Source organism: Lissotriton vulgaris, chromosome 6 (assembly GCF_964263255.1).
Source record: "Lissotriton vulgaris chromosome 6, aLisVul1.2, whole genome shotgun sequence".
In the NCBI taxonomy this organism is placed as follows: Eukaryota; Metazoa; Chordata; class Amphibia; order Caudata; family Salamandridae; genus Lissotriton; species Lissotriton vulgaris.
In genome coordinates this window covers 837,978,105-838,002,652 of record NC_141694.1, presented here as the reverse complement: position 1 = coordinate 838,002,652, position 24,548 = coordinate 837,978,105, and the positions used below count along the sequence as shown (strand labels likewise).

Sequence of the window (24,548 nt, the reverse complement as noted above, 5' to 3'; positions counted from 1 at the left end):
CAGAGCTTTTCCGAGCCACGACACTGGCCGAAACCTACTCCGAAGACTCCACAGGTGTAATATGGCTGAGATACCCGCCACCCCCTCTCAACACAATCCCTAAGAATGGGAATACGGAAACATTTCTGAACTTTTGGAAGGCGGGAGGGAGTTACCCTCCCGGCCGTATTTATTAAAATATGAAACAAAATTAAAACATTAAAATAACAGTTTCATATCATGTACAATTTCATTTCCATATTACGATGTTTTGGCTGACCTTAACATATTTCTAATACAAAGGTTCTCCTAGCCGATACTAACATCCTACAAATACATTCTTAAATTGAAATTGTACATCCTAACGTTAAGGGCCAACGGCAAGGTCGTAACCGGTGTCAGATCCCTAAACCAGAACTACCCCCTCACTTGTGAGGGGCGGCCGCACAGAGGACTGTACCTCATGAGCACATACCAATTTCCCTTGTCTTGACGGGGGCCCCAATTAACTCGACGCTTTTTATGGTCGTCCGAGGACTCGTGTGAGGTGTCTAGAAGGTAGCGTAGACCCCCCTCCCCACCCCACACAACTTACCACATCTGCCGTCGCAGATGTCCTGGCCCCGGGAAATTCCCAGGAGGGGCCCGTAGCCCCTCCTATCCAGGGAGGGGCCTTGACCGCCTTCCCTTTCCTTTCGGCGTCCCATCCTTAGAAGGGACCGCCTCCCCGTTGAGGGGCCAATGGCCACCTCCCCCCGGGCGCTCCCATCCGTAATGGGTGACGCCCCCCCCATAGGGATCTTCCAATTACTGCTCACCGATCATGACCTTACCGCCCGACCGAAAATAAATACGACATTAAACTAAAAAGGACTAATCACTAAAAGACAAAAGATGCTCAATATATGAACTGTCGAAACATCACTGATCAACACTGGTGCAAATACTTTATTCGATAAAACATACTTAAGAATTTATCCACTTTATTGCATAATGAATCACAACTTTTAATCAAAGCAACCTGTAAGAAAATTGAGTTACCACTTTATTGCACAATGAATCACAACTTTTAATTCAAGCAACCTGTAAGAAAATTGAGTTACCACATCAAAACTTTACTTCAAACCACTTGCTGTCTTCAGGGGCTGGTGGGTGGGTCAAAATTGGCTCTTCGTTCCGTCTCGCGCTCACGTGCAGCGGGGAGGTGCAGCTTCAGAGCACAGGAACAAGAGGATGCTACCTTGGCTTGTCGCTCCTTTTATCCCTCTTCGGGCGGGCGTAAACCCGCCTCCGCCCGCCTCCGGGGGCGTGGCTGGCGGCTTCGGTGTCTAGGACAACCCACTCTTGGGCGGGAAAAAGCGCGCCCCGGCTACGCCGCTTTGGGCATACCAGCCGAGACTCGCCTCCCGCCCAAGATGGCTTCCCGGGGGGATCGGGGTACTCCACCATACGTTCGGGGGGACCGATTGGTCACCCCTTTCCATATGGCTGAGATACCCGCCACCCCCTCTCAACACAATCCCCAAGAATGGGAATACAGAAACATTTCTGAACTTTTGGAAGGCGGGAGGGAGTTACCCTCCCGGCCGTATTTATTAAAATATGAAACAAAATTAAAACATTAAAATAACAGTTTCATATCATGTACAATTTCATTTCCATATTACGATGTTTTGGCTGACCTTAACATGTTTCTAATACAAAGGTTCTCCTAGCCGATACTAACATCCTACAAATACATTCTTAAATTGAAATTGTACATCCTAACGTTAAGGGCCAACGGCAAGGTCGTAACCGGTGTCAGATCCCTAAACCAGAACTACCCCCTCACTTGTGAGGGGCGGCCGCACAGAGGACTGTACCTCATGTGCACATACCAATTTCCCTTGTCTTGACGGGGGCCCCAATTAACTCGACGCCATTTTATGGTCGTCCGAGGACTCGTGTGAGGTGTCTAGAAGGTAGCGTAGACCCCCCTCCCCACCCCACACAACTTACCACATCTGCCGTCGCAGATGTCCTGGCCCCGGGAAATTCCCAGGAGGGGCCCGTAGCCCCTCCTATCCAGGGAGGGGCCTTGACCGCCTTCCCTTTCCTTTCGGCGTCCCATCCTTAGAAGGGACCGCCTCCCCGTTGAGGGGCCAATGGCCACCTCCCCCCGGGCGCTCCCATCCGTAATGGGTGACGCCCCCCCCATAGGGATCTTCCAATTACTGCTCACCGATCATGACCTTACCGCCACAGGCCGGATAGTTGACCGGCTATCCGGACCCCCCACAAAACTCCTACCTAAAGGTCATGCTGTAAACTCTTTAGCCAGGCTACGAGGTCTCCTATGAGTAAAGAATTCCCCACCCGGGACAAATGGACCCCATCCTCCAGATACATACTGTCCCCCCTGATACAACCATGAGGAATCGAATGCAATGCATTTGTACGAAACAGTCTAGCCAACTTGTTATTTACCTTCTTCACCGAATGATTTATAGCAGACACAGAATTCGCCCCTCGCCACACTTTTCGTGGAATCATATGGGACCATGCAATTGTGCACCCTGGAACCCTTCTCGCCAACCAACTTACTGTGGATAGTATCGCCTCGAGAAGTAGTCGTCTACCAGTGGTCACCAAATCATTGCCCCCAAGATGCACTATGATTATAGATGGCGGTGACCTTGTCCGCCCCAACAAACCCTCGACAAAAGGTTGAAACTGGTCAATACAGAGCCCGCCCCTTCCGTAGAAGGTCACCCTGTACCCGTATTCCCCAGCCATGTGAATCATGTCACCTGCTTTGAATACGTCCGCGGCACGCCTCACGTATGAGTGGCCCACGACCCACACCACTTTTTCCGCAGCCGGTGATCTTTGACCGCTGGTTCCCAGGTGTCGGGTCGACTGCACAGTCCGCCCCGCCTCGTAAGCTTGGGAAACTGTAAACCAAACAAAAAACAAGAAGCGTGAGTACATGATTACAGCTTCACAACATGTGCAACCGCACATACCTTTTGTAACAATTCGAGGACCAACGCCCCAATTGTTTCACTTTTTCCACACTCAGACCCCTGGCTGTAGCCTCTGTAGCAGCCCCAATCCGGAAGGAATGGGTCCCAAAATCGCCCGGGTTCAAGCCCGTGGCCGAAATTGCCATTGCAAGCACCCGCTGGAACTGAAACCTCGTCAGTGGGGTGGCGTCAGCGTGTCTCAACAAGGTCCCCCCCATGATGCCACCCTCTGCGCTAAATATTCCTCTACGCAAACAACAGGGCACATGGGAGATCCGGGAATCCTATGTATGACTATGCAGTCCCCGATCGCACCCTGATCGGCCTTGGACCTGACAAACGAGACAGTCATCGTCTCCACCTTAACCTGAATGTGCTCTCGGCACAGTCCCCCCACCGTATCCTGCTTGTTCTTTGCCACCAGTTCGCTTACCCGCATAGCCCCATGGAATGCTAACGCAAAAGCGGCTCGGAATAACACTGTTTCATACTGGGATGAACATGTCGCAGGGAGTACGGAAAATAACAGGGCCAACCTATCCAGACCTATCGGGTGTCTCTCATCTACTCTGCGACCCTCAAGGCGTTGCCACCCACGTAGCGCTTTCTGTACCATGAAAGACGCTGTCGGGTCCTGGATCCCATGAGCCTTCGCCATAAAGGAAATGGCGGCCCGATGCCTCTGGGCCGTAGCTACTGATTTGCCTGCCTGATGTAAAGACAGCAAAAATTTTACGACAAGCTCTTCCTGGCCCCAAAGCTCCACCCTAGCAGAACCCAAAAAGGACCAATAGGAACGAAACGCCCCTTCATATGCCTTCCTTGTCCTGGGTGCTAAACTCTCTCCCACAAGGTTTTGTAGTTCGGGGCACCGAGAGACCAGAGAGCTTCGGGAAAGGGTGCCGCCACCGGGTCCGCTGTGGGCAGCAAACCCCAGAAGGCCTGCATACGGAAACGAGAAAGCGCATCAGCCGCTTGGTTCAGCACCCCCGGGACATGTCGCGCCCTAAAGAGCACATTCAACTGCATACACAACAATACAATTTCTTTAAGCAGTCTCAGAATCCATTTACAACGTGCTGCCTGACTATTGATACACTCAACCACGGTCATGTTATCAGACCAGAACACCACAGAGTGATCTCGGAACCCCTCAGGCCATGTTTTCAGGGCCACCAAAATAGGGAAGAGCTCGAGGAAAGCAATGTTACTCGTCAGCCCGCACTCGTGCCACCATGACGGCCATTTTTGAGCCGACCATTGCGTACCGAATATGGCGCCAAAACCTATACTCCCCGCCGAATCTGTCCACAGCCCCAGCTCCTCGGAGGACACCGCCGGCTTGTTCCAGACAATTCGACCATTGAAATCCGCCAGAAATGCCAACCAAATGCGCATGTCCTGGCGAATCTCTGCCGAGAGCCTCGTGCGGTGATGTCCCTCCTTAAGGCCGACCATGGCTTGTGCAATCGAGCGGGAAAAGGGGCGGGCCATTGGGATTACTCTAAGGGCAAAATTCAACTGGCCCACCGTTTGTTGCAATTGATGCAGGTTTACCTTAGTCTCTCGAATACATGTTTCAAGGGATGCCCTGATTTTTAACACCTTCTCTTTGGGTAACCGAAAACAACCTTCCTCCGAGTCAAGCTCGATCCCCAGAAACTCGAGTGAAGTCGAGGGACCCACCGTCTTACCTGGTGCCAATGGCACGCCAAAGTGATTCATTAAGACACAAAATTCTTTTAAAGCCTGTCCACATTCTGGATCCCCGGCTGCCCCCAGGAACAGAAAGTCATCGAGGTAATGCATCACATGCTGAAAATCCGTCTTTCTTGTGAATACCCATTGCAGAAAACAACGGAACTTTTCAAAATAAGCACAAGATATAGAGCATCCCATTGGCATACATCTATCCATGTAATAGCGACCCTGAAACATGAAACCAAGGAGACGCTGATCGTCTGGGTGTACCGGGAGCAACCGGAACGCTGACTCGATGTCTGATTTCGCCATCAGCGCCCCGGGCCCCAGGCGATTCAACATGGCAACGGCCTCATCGAAAGATGCGTACCGACCCGAACACACTTCCGGGTCTATAGCATCATTCACGGAAAGACTTCGTGGGGCTGACAAATTATGTATGAGCCTAAACTCACCCGGGTCCTTCTTGGGGACCACTCCTAAGGGGGAACAAACAAAGTTAGCAACAGGTGGTAAATGGAAAGGACCGGCAACCCGCCCTCGAGTCACCTCTTTCCCAATTTTTTCCTGTACCACCGCCGTATGCTGCAGGACTGACAGTTGGTTCTTACAACTTGTTTTACCCTGAAAATCCCCCACTGGGATGCGGAAACCATACGAAAAACCGTCTCGCAACACCCCAGCGGAGACATGATCCGGGTATTCATTGAGCCAAGGAATCATCGCCATGGTATCAACCGGGGTAGGTAAAGACGCCCCTCGGACTATCTCAGACCTGTTTGGCGCTTCCCCTACCACTGTTATCACCCGTTTTGGCTCTGCACATGGTCTCCGGATGGGAGGACTGTCCACACCCCCCACATTCGTGTCTAAACTTGCATGACCCCTGGGGCCTTGTACATTTTCCCCTGTTAAAATTCCAACAAATTCCCTTGCCACTCGATTTCGAGTGATGCGCGTTACCTGTACCCGTCCGAAAGGGCGTACCAGAGGATTGGCGGGAAGACTCACCCCCGTTACCCCCCGACAATGGTACCTTTAACATGCCTGAATTCTCCATTCTTTGCCAAGAAATTGAGTCATAACAATCCCATGTTAGAGCTGGGTCGTGCTCCTTAGCCTTCCTAAAAATATTGTCATAACAAAACCACTGATTGCCCTCGTATGCTAGAGAATACTCCATGATACGTGTCTGATAAATGGGCAACTCCGCCAACAACTCAGGCCTTCGCTCACCCATAATGGAGGTGAAAATGCCAAACGCTCTGCCCCAAGTACCTATGTTCTCGTCAACCTTAAAGGCGGCCATTTTTGCGCGCCAAACACTCGGATGCATAAGCTCTTTTTGGCCCTTCACATGCTCGATCTCGTAAAGGTCAGTAAGCAAAGAAAACATGTTCACATACTTATCAGCCCAAATCTTTTCCTTAACTTCGAGTGGAACATGCTGGGCCACTTTCTCCCTTCGTGAGGGTACAGACCCTTCCCCCGCAATCGGCAGTAGCCGCTTACCTGAACTAGGAGCTGTAATTGCTGCCGAACTCGTGCCCGCTGCGGTCTCAGCCACCGGAACCTGTGGGGGAACAGAAGATGGTGCCTTCGCAGCCTCTCTAGATTCCCGCAATTGCCTCATTACTGCCCTGGCGTCGTCCGCCGTGGTGCCCTCACTATCTTTTCCCAACCACGCTGCCAGTTGTGCAGCCAACTCGGGAGGCATATCTTCCCCGTTCACGGGGGTGACTACAACGGGGATCGGTCGCCCCTCCTTCGGAACCGGGATTGGCTCCTCTATCGGTGTATCGGGAACCGGGGCCTCCCCCCCCCAGGTGCCCCCCTCTTGGACCTCTTGCCTCTCCCGCTGGGGACTACTCCCGGCAATGCTGGTCCGACTACTCGCTTAGGGCCTCCAACCCCGTTCATTGCCGCCATCTGCTTCTTCATCTCGGCCATGTCTTTTACGAGCATGCGGAGCATCTGATCGGTACCGACCCGCTTTCCGACCTTCTTGCCCGGCATTCTCCAATGAAGATATCTGAAAGAACAAGAACAAAATTACAACGCTCAAAATTGGCTCTTCGTTCCGTCTCGCGCTCACGTGCAGCGGGGAGGTGCAGCTTCAGAGCACAGGAACAAGAGGATGCTACCTTGGCTTGTCGCTCCTTTTATCCCTCTTCGGGCGGGCGTAAACCCGCCTCCGCCCGCCTCCGGGGGCGTGGCTGGCGGCTTCGGTGTCTAGGACAACCCACTCTTGGGCGGGAAAAAGCGCGCCCCGGCTACGCCGCTTTGGGCATACCAGCCGAGACTCGCCTCCCGCCCAAGATGGCTTCCCGGGGGGATCGGGGTACTCCACCATACGTTCGGGGGGACCGATTGGTCGCCCCTTTCCATAATATCTTGCGAACACAAATCAGAAAGCATTTTTTTTAAGTCATCACGAGCAGATAACGGAATAGGTCTGTATATTTTAATAACTGGAGCCGCATTCTCTTTGAGAACAATATTATGTTGAAAACAATTAACCAGACCAACTTTGTCAGAGAAAACAGAAGCATACTTAATCAGTAATTTCGATAAAACAGGGTTATCGACAGTTACTGACGTATTTTCAGAAATAGAGAAGATAGGTAGCTCACCTAAAACAACTGGATCTGCATGCCCTGGTTTCAACATAATACCCAACTTTGCTTGATCCTGCCAACCCAATATATCACGTCCATTAAAAGCCACATATATTTTGGTGAAAATTTGTCTCCCTTTAAAGTTAACAGAATCTGAAAAATAACCGCACATGGTGATATCGAATTCACCGAATGCTTTTGGATTGACCTCAGTGGGCTTAAGTAAAACATTAGACCAAAATTTTTCGAAGGTCCTGAGATCCAAAATGATGATTGGAGAACCCGAATCAGCCATGACGCTGACATCAATTGCTCCAATCAACACATTGCAAAAAGGACCTTTACATTTTTTGCGTCACCATTTGAAGTATTGATTTCAATAGTAGACAGGGTATTACTCATAGCTTGACAAAGTTCATCCTCCTCAATTTCAAGATAATTAACTTTTTTCTTATATTTGGCAGCTCTACAAACTGTATTAAAATGTCCAATCTTGTTGCATATGTTACATCTTTTGTGAAGAGCTGGACAAGTCGGATTGTTGCCCATGTGGTACTTAGACCCACACCTGTAACAAAACCCTTTATTATCTGTATGTACATTTTTGGGTTTAGTGGAGACTACATTAACTGTTGGTTCATTACCTTTTATATTGGCAGATGAATCCATGGTTGAGAGTTTACCTGAAGCATCTTGTGTTAAAATTTTTGAAGAAACTACAGACCTCTCATTACTCCGAGCGATATCCATCACCTCATCCAGGGATGGATTTTTACAGGTTAAAATGTGCTCTTGAATCTTCTTATTGAAACAATTGAAGACTAACTGATCTCTTAAAACAGTATCTAAGTATGAATCGAATTGACATTTAGATGTTAATACCCGCAAAACAGACAAATAATCCTTAATTGACTCTTCTTGCATTTGTTTTCTCTTGAAAAAAACATGCCTTTCCACCATAACAGAAGGTTCATCTACATAATTCCTTCCCAACCTAGCAAGAGCCTCTCTATAGACATTCCATGTTTCATCACCAGATGGCACAGCGACAACAGGAAAATTATCAAATACATCCTGGCCTGTGCTGCCTAAATGATTAAATAACAATGCCTTTTTTCTTGAAGCTGAATATTTAGTGGCATCTTTGGCTTCTAGATAGTTGTCAAAAATCCTAAACCACTTGTGCCACGGAACTAAAGGTTTGCCAGGAACCTGTAAAAAAGGAGAAGGTTGCATAACATTGTTTGAAGATGCTGAGGGCATGTTGTTAAAGATTATATAAATAGTAAAATACACCTAAACATAAAAGGCAGCAAGAATAACATTAAAATAATAATATTAAATGCAAGTAAATGCAATAATGTAAATAAATAAAGAATTAGAGTCACCACAAAAAAATGGAAAGTTCCCAAAATCGTGTGCCCATCACCATAGAAAAAACGCTGCAAACAAATCCATTAGCGAGATGAGGATGGACTGGTAATGTTGATGAAGAGCTGTGATCCTTTTGTGATCGACGAGGCAAAATTCTGAATAGACGAGCAAAAAAAATAAAAAATACAAAATGCCCACCGCTGGAAAGAGAGTAGCGTCCAAACGTGATGAGTTCACAGCGTGTGTGTGATGCTTACGCTGCGGGAATACCGTCTCATACGTTAGTGCGATGCTTCAGATGAGTCAGATAGAAGACGAGCAACGTCTTGGAACACAGGAGAGTTCCACATCCAAGGCGGTGCGCTCGAGACAATAAGAGCGGTGAGATTCAAAAACAAACTCAAGTGTCCTGCGCTACACTCTAGCTAGCTAAAATGTAAAAATTTTACCTAGCGTTGGAGCGAAAAAAAAGACACAAACAGAACAGTACCTTAGAGTTGCATGTGATGGCCGATAAATCTTCAGTGCATGCTTCGCTCAATCATACAATAGGCAATGATGGTTTCCGACTGTAGAAACACGACAACAAATCCATCATCCACTTGAAGGCGAAGAGCACAACATTTTCCTTATAATCCTATTGAGATAGTGAACGGATATCCTTTCAGGCAATTGAAAAATAATCCAGGAAGGTCGGTGGGTCTTGAGCCACAAAAATAACGTCGCCAATAATTGTAGGAAGTGCAATCCTCTTCTTAAATAAATAATTTTCCAAAATCCAGGTGAAATATGAAGATAGATTTATTCCATACAAAGGACCCACGACAGGTGACATCAAGTACAGCCTGGTCACATCAAGAGCAGGTAGTTATCTGAAAGATGCTCATATAACATTCCAGAATAAAGAATACCAAGATACATACCTTCCATAAAGGTCTACACTCTCATTAGAATAAAAGCACTCTCTACAATGAGGAAAGGGAAAGATGGAACAGAACAGGCTGCAGCAAAAGAGCAGAAGATGAACTATGGGTCTATCGGGAGACCAGTGCTACCAGATTCTTTATTCTCTCATATGGCCAGGGTTTACCATGGAATTGCACGTGTTGGAAGAGATGCAATGATCAGACTCTTCAAGCAGACATGGTATAAACCAAAGTCCAGCTAGACAGTTGTTAGTTGGGGACAAATTGAAGGGGACATGAGGACCGTTTACCCGACTCCAACTTGATTTTATTGAACTTCCCCCATGCAATGGGTTGAAGTATGTCCTTGTCATTGTCAGTTTGTTTTCTCGCTGAGTAGAAGCCTATCCCATGAGAAGAAATGACAGCCTTACCGTGGCAAAACTGCTTTTGAAAGAAATAATTCCTAGATTCGGGATTCCAGTCACTTTAGAAACAGATAGAGGAACACATTTTAGTAATGAGATAATTCGGCTAATTTGTGCAGCATAAAATTGAGCAGAAGCTGCATTCTGCCTATTGATCCGAAGCATCTGGAGTGGTTGAACAACTCAATGGCACAATAAAATCTAGGTTAGGGAAGGTGTGTGCATCCACATCACTGAAATGGCCTGACACTTTACCCCTTGTACTGATGAGTCTAAGAAGCATTTCTGACAAAAAGACGGGATTGAGTCCACATGAGATCCTCATGGGAAGAGCAATGAGACAAACACACATACCAGCCAACAAAATGATGAGTTCATCTGATGATCTGGTACTCAATTATTGTAGAGGACTGGCGGACTTGGTATGTTCTGTGTTTCACCATGTTGGAGAAGATGCCACTACGACACAGCCAAAACAAGCTCATGATCTGAGTCCAGGCAAATGGGTCTATGTCAAGAAGCATGTAAGGAAGTTGTGTTTAGAACCCAGGTGGCACGGGCCATTTCAAGTCATACTGATGACAACAACGGCAGTGAAGTGTGGCAGTTTGCAAAATTGGATTCACGCGAACCACACCAATGTGCCCTAGTTCCACCTGAACGGCAAGAAGAACAGCAACTGGCAAGAGAAGAACAAAAACCAGTGGTTAAAGTGTGTGAAGCTGATGAATCTAGAGTAACAGATTCTAATAATCAACCAGACAATGAACAGCCAGGCAAAAGTCAAGGAAAGTGGACACCAAATACTAGTTCTCAAAGAGCTGCTGTTGAACCAGACAAAAGTGAGTTCACTGCTAGTCAAGAGCCAAGCGAGTTCACAGCTGAACAAGAAACCAGTGAAATTGCTGTTGAACCAGAAGGAGGTGATTTCATGGTTGAAAGAGAAGTTACTGTTGATACAGAAGAACCAGAAGTTGTTGTAAATCAGGAAGAACAACTCAAAGAAAGGCCAAATAAAAGAACTTATGAACCAGACACAGAAGGAGAAAAAGTAGTTCAAACCAAGAAACCCCAAAAAGGTGATAATTGGCCAGGTGGGGTGAATAGACTGAAATACACCCTAGTGAGAAGAAAGTCAAGAAGAAGTCCAGAACAAAGTAATGAGGTCTCAAGTCAAGCAGAACAAGGAGAATCAGGAGAAGAGCTAGTACGAAAAACCAAGAGAGTGAGAATCCCAAGCTGAAGATACAAGGCACCAGAATGGACCTACGTGTTTCTGGAAGAAATTGAAAGCTCTGATCCAAGTGAAGAAAAGGACTGTTTTGATATGAGAGAGTTGACGAAAGCAAGTTGAGACCACCTTAAAAGAATTTTTGAGAACTAGAGATTGGCGAAAATTTGCTAACTAAAGAAAAACTGAAATGACTCAGAAAACCAAAAGAGAATAAATGAAAGCAGGGGGTAAAGAAGAAAGCTAGTAGGTGTAAAGATTGCACCAATATACTTTTTGTCCTGAATTTGCATTAGCCTTCGTAGGAATAGATAGATTTGTATTATTTAGGGTACAAAATGACTAAAGCAGAAGTGACTGAAGGTCAAAAATCCAGTCTAAAATGTAGATGTATTAAAGCTTGCTTATGTAGTGTCTTGATGTTAACGTTTATGTGGATATTACTAACAGTGCTTGTACCCATTCTAATGGTAACTAATGATGGAAATAATACTAATGATGTAACCTGAGAAAGAATGAGTGATGTCACTAATGAAACACCAAATACTAAATTAGAACATTTGGATGGAAGTATCCTCCATCAGGATAAATCCATTTGTGATTTCTCGCTAAATGTGTTCACCAAGTTACTATATGAGTATGTAGAGACTATGAACGTAAGCGACTGTTATGTGTGCATGCAATTACCTTTCTCTGTCTCAAAAGGGGTGACCTATCACAACTTACCTTTAACATATGGCTGTCCTAACCAGTCTTCTTTATGTAACAGGTAAACTGGAAAACCACTACTCTAACATAGATTTAGTATTTTCAGAAATACCGGTAATTAAAGAATTAAATAAGATTTTAAGTGGGAAAAATGCACGATATATGAGAGAATTTTTCCGCATCACTAAAACATTAGATGTAGAATATGCTTATAAGAATAACTTAACCTGTAGTTTAAGGGTCAAAGAGAAAATGTTTATAGAAATGGTACAAGGTAGAACGGAAAGTCTCTAAAGGAAGGCTGCTGATCAGAAGTCACGGGTACCCCGTGGGCTTTTAGAGAAGGAGAATATGAGAAAGGCAAGTCCTATGCTGCAATGTCCCTGGACTGGGTTCAGAAAGGGAAAATGTGTTTGCTTAGAACAAAGACTAATTATAACAATTATTTTATTATCAGTAGTGAGTGTGAGCATACTTTCCAAATTACTGAAGGATGGGGATTGAAAGGTGGAACTGATCCTGTATTTCCAGGGGTCAAATATGTGTGTGGTAGTAAGGCCTACTACAGATTACCTGCACATTGGTATGGAAGTTGTTTCTTTGCTAACTTTAATAAGGAATTGTGCAGGGGAGGTGGTACACAGTGAAAACTACATTGTCATATAATTAATAAATGTTAGTTTACATTTTACTTTAGTGTACAGGGTGAGACTCCATTTTGATTTAGAAAAACTATCCCAAGTGGGAGAGGCATGATAAGGAGCGCAAGATAACTGACAGAAGCAAAGCAGACATGCTGTGCGCAGCAGAAAGAGTGCCTGAAGTTGAAGGCCACAAGGATGTACATCTGCCAAGAATGAAGACGACCGTGGGACCAGAGTCATGTTCGGCGGATATTGTCAATTCTGTAAAGAAAAATTATTAAAACTGTATCTGGTGAAATAAATGTGAACACGTTAAGGGTGTGTATTGTGAGAAAGAAAACAAACACAAAGTGACTGGGATGTACATGAAATCACCATGGTGTGACCGAGACACCCCCGAAGCCCACCAATCATCTGCTTAGATGTTAGAAATGTTTCAGTTTATGTGGGATGGACATGTAAGTTTGAGGGTATAATTGAGGTGCCTTTAGGGATGTGGTTTACGCTTAGGCTGGCAGGAGAGAAAGAGGGGAGATGCGTTGCTGTCCGTCGGTTTACAGAGAGGCCTAGCTGTACCTGTCCTGTCCTGATCCTGTCATTAGACTTTGTTCCCTGATCCTATTTCGGGGAACCCCCATCATCGCTTAGCCAAAGGGGTGATTTTGTACAAAGCAATAGGTTTGTATTTCTGTCTCCGTTTCATTTGTGAAAATTATTGAAATGTATTGTATTCCTAAAATCTTTTGTCTCTCCACCTATCCTCTCCCTTTGACTTATTGAAAGTATTATTTTGATGACATTTTTGTTCTCCCCATCTATTTCTTCTTTCAGGTATTATTCAGTTTTTGTATTATATTTTACTGAAACTTCTGTCTCTTAGACTATCCACTCTTTCATGCATTATATGTCATTGAGTTAGTCTGATGAGCTGTATTTCATTTATGTTGCTATACTGAATCTCATCCTTCGTGGTTTACATTTGTGACTGAAGACATTTGAGCAAACTGCCATTTACTTAGATAAAGCAAACTAAATGTTACCAAGTGTCTGTGGTTATTTAGTCAACTGTAGGGTTAATTAAGCTATGATAATCATTATCATCAACTATTCAACTAATTTGTACATCGACCAAGTAGAATAAAAGTTGAATATTCAAATTAATAGGTATATAAAGACGCTTTACATGATTCAAAAAGGAGAAAGATCATAGAACGAAATAAGTTGAGACCAGCGCATCAGGGGTTCTGGGTGAATATGAATGGGCCATTGTAAATGTATGAATTGAGCATTGATCCCTGATCAGGTATTGACCATCCGCTGGATCACATCATAAAACAAGGGTGGGGCAACGTCAGTTAGATTGGCATTGTAACTTTTAAAGCTTCGTTACTCTGCTGCCTATCTTGCTTCCTTTCCCTAATTCTCATAATTATTTTTCTCAACAAAAGGAAATAAGGAGGCTCACGTAGCAAAACACTTTTAGAATAGTTGCATTTTCTCTTTAATTGGCTAACTTTTAACTAAACTAATCGAACTTAATTGAATAAGTATTCTCTAACGATAGACGTTTAAAATGTATTTACTCAGAGAGATCTTTCTACATAAAATATAGTACATATTTTACAGAGTGTTCCAGAAACCCACATAAAACAGGGGTATTACATCATTAAAGATCCCATGACAGAGACTTCCCTTGCCATTAGCATCTATTTTGTTAACCGGGTCTACATTTATTTTATGCTGATAAATCGGAAATACATTACCACACAAAATATTAAAGATTGTGAGTTAGAAATCGGCACACATTATAATGCACCCAGACATTGTATTTAAATAAAATACAATTTACATATATTCATTTTAAAACTGTATGGAGCAGCCACAGCTAACCATAACAAACATATATTTTTTTATTTACAAAAGACAATGGTCCCTTTATGTGGCCAGGATAGCAAAAAATAATAATCATACACCTAATAAGTAGTATGTTTCTTTGTCCAGCCGGACAAGAATTTTATTTTAAATGATCAAGTTCATAGAGAGAGTTTTAAGACCAAGATAACAAGTGGGCACAGCCGTGACCCACAACATTTAAGACAAAACAACAAAGAAATGGCCAAAAAGGACTCCCGTATTAGCCACAGTGCTCCTGCCAATACAAATTGAGCCATCGCGCTCCAGGCGGTTCCACACAACCTTGATGTAAGCCCCGGAATCGGTTTGAAAGAATGCCATTAGCCCCGCGGTTTCTCCTCAATAACCCAGAACGAGACAACCAGCAAGTAAACCGACATTAGTGCGATAATAGGCATTGTGTTAATAATTGTTGAACAAAACAATAATGCTGATAATTCTTGTCCTGATGATGATGTCATAATTTAAAAAGGCATTGAAACGTCGTCGACAAAAAAACCCATATGCAATATGATGAATGCTATATTGTTTGACGCAATGGTATGGTTATGTTTAAGAGATTGAGTCTGTAGCACTGAACAATAGTATACAGACAGATTTTTGCTTTGCCTTTTTGGACATTTCTTTGTTGTTTTGTCCTAAATGTTGTGGGTCACAGCTGTGCCCACTTGTTATCTTGGTCTTAAAACTCTCTCTATGAACTTGATCATTTAAAATAAAATTCTTGTCCGGCTGGACAAAGAAACATACTACTTATTAGGTGTATGATTATTATTTTTTGCTATCCTGTCCACATATAGGGACCAATGTCTTTTGTAAATTGATACTGCCCAGGGTCCCTATGATATACCTTTTGGGTTCCCTTGTTCTTGTGAAAATATAATATAACAAACATATAGGCTACAGATCATAAATAATGGCATCTACAAATTGGTCATGCCAGAATGCTAATTTGTGACAAAGCAGGTAGCTTCTTCAGATATTCGGAATTTTTATCAAAATAAAACTGAAATTTGTACTCTTACCTGTTCATTGTCTTTCATAAATGAAGTGAAAAAATTCAGAATTATATCCAATAAAAATACAATATCACTACAAATACTGAATCCGATCCAATCAGCGCTCAGTAGCACATAATCAGGAAAGAAAGCGACTCCAAAAGGGGTGATTAGAACATTAAATACAGTCAAAATTGAAGTTGCCAGCAGCCAATAGCTTCTGTAAAAAAATAAAACATATGCTTGAATGAATATTCTTGAAAACACAATTCCAGTCTAATGAATAGATATTAACCCACTTCACTCCCCGGCAACTCACAAAGAAAATACGTATTGTATAATGTAATTTACAAACATAATAAACAGTGCCTGTGATTTAAGAGTCTCTGGGTTGAACAATTCATTGCAAGCAATAATGCCTTAGCTCTCTCACCTTGAAAAAGGTCAGGCATAAGTAGAAAGCACGTAGAGTCATAGTTTTATACTTTGAATTATGGTATTTAACACTTTGATTTTGTCATTATAAATACATAACTACATATTATAGAATGCATAGGAAGATCAGGAATGGATGAGTTACTTATGTTTATCATGGCTACATTCAGTGCTTAAATTGAGACTGTGGTTTCTAGTGCTGTTTGTCTTTTTTTTTTTTTTAGAGATGAGCACAACAGTTGTTTGTTTATTAAATATACGTTATATGGTTAGTAGCTGTGTTGGTACTGTTACTGGCAGCCCTGGCATGGGCAAAGGGTGATGCACACTGCAGTGGCCTCCTCACGATGGCCCTGGCACTTATGTTTTTTTTGCAAATTAAGCATTGGCTATATTAGCAGCCTTGACAGCAAAGTGCGTTTGTCTGCAGCAGAAGAGAACTATATTATCAACAATCTGACACTCAAAAACAATGTTTCCCTAATTGTACTGCCTTTTCATGGAAGAACTTGTATCTCAGGTAGCGGTCCTACAAAATAATAACATGTTCACCTGTTTTTGACTCTGCACTTATAATTTAAAGACATAGAAGATCTATGTTGCATAAGAAGAAAAAGGACCAGTACACAAAACTGGAGGTCTGCTGAAAGACAGAAATAATGGGAAAATGGGGGAAAGCATGTGAATTCTGAATGACAGTCTACAGTACCACCGTATGGTTGGATGCAAGAAGATTAATAGGTTTACAGCAGTAGGCCTGAAAACCATACTCCTAGTAAGTACCTGTGATCTTCAATTTTTACAAAGGTAAATATATAAGTAAATATTTGCTAAGGTAAGAATCTGCACAGCAAGCACAACTTTACTTGTTAAAACTATTTTATTTCTTTTAGATTTTGCACCCAGAGGTAATTATTTTGCCTTAATGGAAATCTTTCTCAGCAGGTGCCGTCATGCGGCTCCATGTTGACTCCATCCCACCCCAGAAGTGATGCCGGAGCCACGTAATGCGTAATCTCTGAATGCTTACGTCAGTTACTTTCTTGGTTCAGTCCCTGCCATGGGTCGCTGAGCTTAATAACTGATCAGATGCAACAGTCTACAGGTGTCTAAACTGGGGTCATTTTACGGATGTAGATAAGAGTATAGTCCATGAAACAAGAAAGCCGGGAGGGCGGGAAGAATCTAAAGTAGATAGCATATCCACCAGAAAAAGCGGTACAAAAGGTAAGTACCTTGCTCCTCTGATGGATACTTCTAACCACAGTTTCCTCACCTTGTGAATGATACCAAAACAGTACTTCCTAAGGTGGTGGCTATACAGAATGGTTACCAAAACGTCTTGCAGGATCGACTAGGTAAAAGGCCCTTCCTGTCAGACCTGGCAATGAGAGCAGAAAGCTTTATTAACATATGAACTCCAAAGTTCAGATAATAACAGAGTGTTGCGAAATTTGTTGAATACAATGGATGCAATAATAACAGTGTTAAATTTTCATTCTAACAAGCTGGAAATACAGGTGGGTCTATTAAATACTCCAGCTGTTTATGTGGTGAGTATAGACACAAAATTACACAAACTAACCAATCTGGAGGGGGAAACAGCTATTACAACACAACTAAAACAACGCACTACCATTACAATGAAAATTTTACAACGAAGGATCCATTACAACGCATGCCATTACAACGCAGCTGCTATTACAACGCATGCCATTACAATGTAAGTATGGGTAAGTATTTAATTAAATTTTAACCCCTACACCATCCAACACTTACCCTACTATTACGCCCCCTTGGAGTTAGAATAGTAATTTTAACCCCTTTACTATCCAACACTTACCCTACTATTACACCCCCCTGGAGTTAAAATAGTAATTTTAACCCCTACACTGTCCAACACTTACACTACTATTACATTCCCATTCATAATGGCTTGCGCTGTTCTAGCATCTGCGTTGTAATGGCATGTGTTGTAATGGCCTGCGTTATAATGGGTCCTGCGTTGTAAAAGTTTTGTTGTAATGGTATGCGTTGTGAATGTATGCTTTGTAACGTCATACATCCATCTGGTGGTAAAAGCCTAGTCTGATGTCAATAATCAACTAATTAAATGTACGTGTTCACATATTCTAGATAATGATTCTGAACTCCTGACTATAGGAGGGTGTCTCATTGAAGAAATTAGTAGGTAAACAAAACTCAGAATTACCTCTAACTCTCTAAAATGGTTCAAGATTAGAAGTAATTAGTGCAAGTACAAAGTTCCAACACGCTCAGCGAGAGGTTCCCACTTATTTAACGGGGGGATTAGCAAGTGAAGTTGGGGATTCAAAAGTTATTTTGGGCTCCGCTACTGTAATCGATGATATCCTTATTTTGCAAGGAAACACTAACATAGACAGTAGTCAAGTCACTAATGAAAAATTTCCTAGTAACAATGACTGAAAGTTTCAATTCTATTAAGGACGCGGAGGCGAGGATTATGCTGTAACTTCCTTTAATCTTACAGCCAGCAGTGTTCAACTTAACAATCAACAAAAAAACTAGCCCTCCCAAGATGCTTTGGGAGGTCCATAGTGTCCACCAATCAGCATGCCCCGTCATCCCCAAAGGCGTGTGCTTCCTGGGTCACCTCCTCTTTTGAGACTGCGGCCAGAGCCAAATACCAAATCGTCACTCATTCTTGGCCCCATCAGATCGTGAAAGAAAGAATCAGAGGCCATGACTCTGTTCTCCTGCCCAAAGATAAGCAAAATGTCATAACAACAGAAGCAGGATGATTCAGGGCATGCATGTTAAACTACCAATATATATAAAAGATATACTTATACAATACGAGGCCTCCCTCACCCAAAGAAAGGCAAAGCTATGAAACTCAATTCCGGGCGGGAACAGGAGTTCGTTAGAGCCCTGGGTGGGAATAATCCTCGCGTCCGCGTCCTTAACCCCTTCCATGCTCATGACGAGCTCAGCTCGTCATGCAGTACAGTGCTCCTGTGCTCGTCATGAACAATGGGAAAAGGGTCATGCAGCACCGTGGGAAAATACCTTTAGCATTGAAGGTGTTAATAGAATTGAAACTTTCCGTCATGGTTACTAGGACATTTTTCATTCTATGGCAGGACCGGAGTTGAGGATTATGCTCGTTCAAAGCTTGTCCACCACCAGCGAGGCCATATCCGTGACTGGTTTAAAATAGAATCTTTCAAACATCGAGTCCAATGACCAGTCAGCCGCGTTCAGAATATCCTCCAACCTGGCACCCAGGGAGAAGGCCTTTGACGCCATGGCTCCTCGCACAGAATGGGCCACAAACTGCGAGACATTGATGCCTGCTTCTTGCATCAACCATCTGATCCAAAGTGCAATAGTTGGTGGTGTAACCGCCTTGAAGGGCTTTCGCAATTAAATCAGCAACTGACGTTCACCCGGCAGGCGGGTCTCTTCAGACATATTTTCATATTCCTTAAGACACCTGACCACACAGAGGTTAGGAGAATGATCAAAAGCTGGATAAGAAATGACTCTTAAATCTGATTTGGTCCTCCTGGCAATGTGGAAAGTAACCCCATGAGGAGTATACACTCTTCCCGAAATGTCCAGGGCCCGCACATCCGAAACCTTGCAACAGGACACTAGGCATAAAAGCATTGCCAATGTTGCCTACTCCTTTCCGGACAGGTATCTATTAGCCTGCCAGGACTGAACCCGACGAAGGACTTTGTTAACGTCCCACAAAGAAGAGTATCTGGGTTCCGGAGGGAGCGTCAAGCGAACACCCCTCTGCAATTTGCTAACCATCGGGTGTTCTCCCACGGGTCGACCTTGAACCGGTACATGCCCCGCGGAAATCACTGAATGATAAGAATGAATCGTTCTATAAGCAAGGCCTTGTGACGCCAAAGATGCCAAGAAATTGAGAATAGTTACCACATCGCATTCCATGGGATCCTCGTTGTTCCGAACCTCCAACCGGCCCATCGAGCCCAGGCCGACCTGTACCGCTTGTTGGTGCTGTCCGCCCATGCTGCCCCAGTAGCTTTTGAGCATCCTGCAATAGTCCTCTGACTCTCCAGCGATGCCTGAAATCTGCCACGCCACAAGTGGCATTCTCCCCTGCTGGAGAAGGGGATGAGGGAGGCCTTGGGGATCCCTCAGAAGAAGAGGATCTCGGGGTAGTAGGATTGGAGAATCCCAAAAAAGTCCCAGAAGAACTGGAAACCACACTTGAGACTTCCAATACAGGGTAATCAAGAACACCTTCGCTCGCTGCCTGCAAACCGGAGTCGTGAGTCGCATGATCATTTCTTACGGGGGAAAGGGATATCCCGCGTCCACTGACCAGCCCTGCGTAAAAGCATCCGTGGCAGCTGCTAGAGGGTGTCCGGTTTCCAACTGTAGAACTTCGGAAGTTGATGGTCCAGCCTGGAGGCAAAGAGATCCACCAAAAACGGACCCCATGTGTCGTTGAGGTGGTGAAAAACCGCAGGTTGGAGCTGCCAGAGGCACATGTCTGTCCAGCTCCTGGAACACCGGTCCGCCACCACACTGGCGACTCCCGGAAGGTATTCTGCAGACACTGAGATATTGTGGGACGGGCATAAAGTCCAAAGATCGGTTTTTAAATGTTAAAATTTTTTATGTAATGTGATGTTTATATATATTTTTTGCGAATGCATTTGTAATGTACTGTTTTTAACCTTGTGGAAATATTTCACAAAACCCCTTTTTTAACAAAATAATAAAGAGGAATTATAGAACTCATAGTTTGGTTTTCAAACATCTATTTATAATAAAAAAGGGCTATGTTGATGTAAAGTATACACTATTGTGTAGTGTTAGATTGTGTCCCCAAGGGATTTTCTTTTTCACTATGATTAGTACTTCAATCCCCTGGGTGTAACGGGGTCTCTCTCTAATTATTACCTATAAAGTCCACAGATCCTTGGCCAGGTCTGCCAGTGCCTTGGACTTCGTCCCCCCCAGGTCGTTGATATATAGCGCACCATCAATACATTGTCCATTTTCAATAGGACGTTGCACAAAACCTTGTCCTTGATCCAACAGTGAATGGCGAAGGAACCCGCCATCAATTCCAGGCAATTGATGCAACTGGCCTTCTGCGGCAGACCACTTTCCTCCTGTAGACGAGTCCCCGCAGCGGGCCCTCCAACCCAGCTTGTTGGCGTTGGAGTCTATGACCAAGTCTGGGTCGCATCCAAAAATGGCCCCGCCATTCCAGGCCTCCATGTGGTCGAGCCACGATCTCATTTCCCTATGTGCTTCCTCTGTAAGAGGAATTAGGTCCGAGTACTGAAGCCCTCTGTGGAGGTCTGCTGCCTTGAGGCGCTGAAGAGCTCTGTAATGGAGCAGCCCCGGGAAAATCGCCTGGATGGACGAGGACAAGAGACCCACCACCCTCGCTATCTGGCGAAGCGATGTGGAAGGACGGACCAAGGTGCGTCAGAGCTCCCTTTGGATCTTGACGATCTTCCTGGGAGGAAGACTGAGGGTCTGAGCCACCGAATCAATAGTAAACCCTAGGAAGGTCACTTGATGGGAACAGGCCAGAAGGGACTTCTTGTCGTTGATGACAAAGCCCAGGTGCTGCAACAAGTCTGATGTGTCGTAGAGACGATCGGCCAATCGCTCTGGACACTGTTCCAACAACGAAATATTGTCCAAATAGACGATGAGGGGCAGACCTTTCTCCCGTAGCGTCTCCACTACTGACTTGAGGACTTTCGAGAAGCACCATGGTGTTGACGAGAGTCCGAAGGGAAGGGTCACAAACTCGTACACCAGATCCCTCCAGATAAACTGGAGGAAGCGCCTGTGAGGAGGAAACATGGGCACCGTAAGGTACGCGTCTTTCAGATCCAAGTGTACCATCCAATCCCCGGGTTGTAGGAGATCGTGCAAAAGATGGATTCCCTCCATCTTGAAGTGGCGGTAGACCAACCACTGGTTGAACTCCTTGAGGTTTATGTCAGGCCGTTGACCGCCATCGGTCTTGTCCACCATGAAGATATTGCTTAGAAACCCACGCGGGTGTAAGGGGGCCGGGACTATCGCCCCTCTCTGCAGGAGTTCCGCCACCTCTCTGTCGATGAGATTGGCTGTGTCCCGTGCGAAAAGCAGCGGGTAGGGTCGAGTGTCCTGTACCGGGCAACCGTAAAACTCGATCTGGAAACCCATTACAGTCAGCAATACCCAGGCGTCTGAGGTAATGGACTTCCAATTGCTCACGAAAAGAGCCAGCCTGCCCCCCACCCCAAATTGTGACAGGGGAAAGGCACTCACCTGAACTGGCCACTTGCCTGCCGCGTCCTCTGCCACCTCGACCTCTGAAACCCCGGCGAGACTGGAAGAATTCTTGCCGTCCTGGATCCGCGGGTTTTATTCCGCCTCTCTGAGGGCCTTGCGTGTAAAATTTGCCGGCCGAACGGCCCCTGCCACGGCCGGCGCTGCCAAAAACAAGTGGGGGGAACACCTTCTTTGTTGAAGTCTGCACCTTATCCAGCGATGTAAAATTAAAAACAAACTTTGTCAACTCCTTTATAAAAGGGTCTCCAAAGAGGCCACCTTCTGCTATTGTGCCCGCCTCCGAAGAGGCCAAGTCACCGAGCTTGGGGTCCACTTTGAGCAAAAAGGAACGGCGCCTCTCCTAAGAAAACGATTGCCCTTTGAGCCCAATTAGAGATGTGTTCGGGTAATAAGGCAGATCCCGAAGCCTTGGCCTCCTCAGCCAATTCTAAAATCTTCGTGAGTGGGCCAGTCAGGTCGAGGAGCTTGTCCTGGCAATTTTTCCAGGACCTGTCAATACCCTTTTTAGGGTCTCTAATATACTTCTGAAGGAAAGTTACCATTTTCTGGTCGACCTCCGGAGTTGTGGCTACCATTCCTGGCAGAGTCGGTCGAGGGCAGTCAGCCCTAAGGCAGGCCCTAACCTCCATTTCGAGAGGCTTGCGGAGCCGACTCGCCACAAACGCAGACACCTTTGTCAAAGGAAGCCAGGCAGATGATCGAGGATGCACTAGGTACTCGGGACCAGCATGTCCACAGGACCTTCAGGTTGAGCCGAAGGCTCAGATGGGGAAGCTTTGGATACCAAGAGGTGGACGGGCCAGCCTCGTCCAGGGAATCCCCCTCCGAATCGTCGTGCCATTCACCAACAAAATGCGGCTCTTCCGGCGTTTCCGGGGTCAAATCGTGCTCCAAACGTTGAGTCTTTGCCAGGAATGCGGTCTTTAGACGCTCGAATGCCCCTTGTTCAGGCTCTTTAGTCAGCTTTCGCTTCTCAGCGCGGTGGGACTGCTCCGCTTGGATGGCATAAGCGTATTTCATAATGCATTGTTCAAAAGGCCCCATTGCCACTTCTACGGCCTTATGGATGGATGAGTCAACCGCTTCGCAAAATTCGTCATCCAGAGGAATGACTTGGAGGGTCTCTTCCTCTGAATATTCAGCCTCCATCTCTTGGCAGAGTATTGCTGTCACAGGAGGGAAGCTGCAACCCTTTAGTATAATGCCCAGAAGGCAGGGTTTTAAGGCGCAAAGCACAGTATTTTATGCCGCCCGGCGGCTGGTCAGACAAAAGGGGGGCGACTCACCCTACAGCAGAGGTCTTCAAACTTTTTGATGCCAGGACCCCCTTGTAAAACCTTTTTAGGCGTAAGGACCCCCTTCCGACAAAAGATTTTAGAAACTGGTACTCCTCATCATCAACAACTATCGACAACCATAAATGCGCCTGTTAGACCTCATCACATCCATCCATCCATCCATCCATCCATCCATCCATCCATCCATCCATCATTCATCCACCCACACTTCCACACATCCATCCATCCTTCACCCATCCACCCTTTCATCCTTCCTTCCATCCATACATCCATCATCCATCCATCCTTTCATCCTTCCATCCATGCATCCATCCTTTACCTATCCACCCGTCCATCCATCGACCAATTATTCATCCACCCGCCTTTTCACACATCCATCCATCATTCATCCATGCAACCTTTTATCCATCCATACATCCATCCACCCTTTCATCCTTCCATCCATACATCCATCCTTTACCTATCCACCCGTCCATCCATCCACCCACCTTTTCACACATCCATCCATCATTCATCCATGCAACCTTTTATCCATCGTTCATCCATCCACCCTTTTATCCATCCACCCTTTCATCCGTCCACCCTTTCATCCTTCCATCCATACATCATTAATCCATCCTTTCATTATTCCATCCATATATCCATCCACCCTTTCATCCATACATCCATCCTTCATCCATCCACCCTTTCATCCATCCATCCTCCATCCACCTTTTCACACATCCATCCATCCTTCATCCATCCATCCACCCCTTCATCCTTCCATCCATACATCCATCCTTTACCTATCCACCCGTCCATCCATCCACCCACCTTTTCACACATCCATCCATCATTCATCCATGCAACCTTTTATCCATCCTTCATCCATCCACCCTTTTATCCATCCTTCATCCATCCACCCTTTCATCCTTCCATCCATACATCATTCATCCATCCTTTCATTATTCCATCCATATATCCATCCACCCTTTAATCCA

The 24,548-nt window shown here is 45.1% G+C and overlaps 1 protein-coding gene across 1 annotated transcript in view; it reads right to left on the bottom strand.

Moving 5' to 3' along the window:
• The window catches only part of LOC147708080 (potassium/sodium hyperpolarization-activated cyclic nucleotide-gated channel 1-like), a 1,712,518-nt gene that overhangs the window by 1,532,990 nt on the left and 154,980 nt on the right, over positions 1 to 24,548 (bottom strand). The window contains exon 2 of the mRNA XM_086926862.1: positions 15,533 to 15,725. Within this exon, the coding sequence (XP_086782988.1) occupies positions 15,533 to 15,725 (193 nt within the window). The remainder of the gene's footprint in view (positions 1 to 15,532; positions 15,726 to 24,548) is intronic.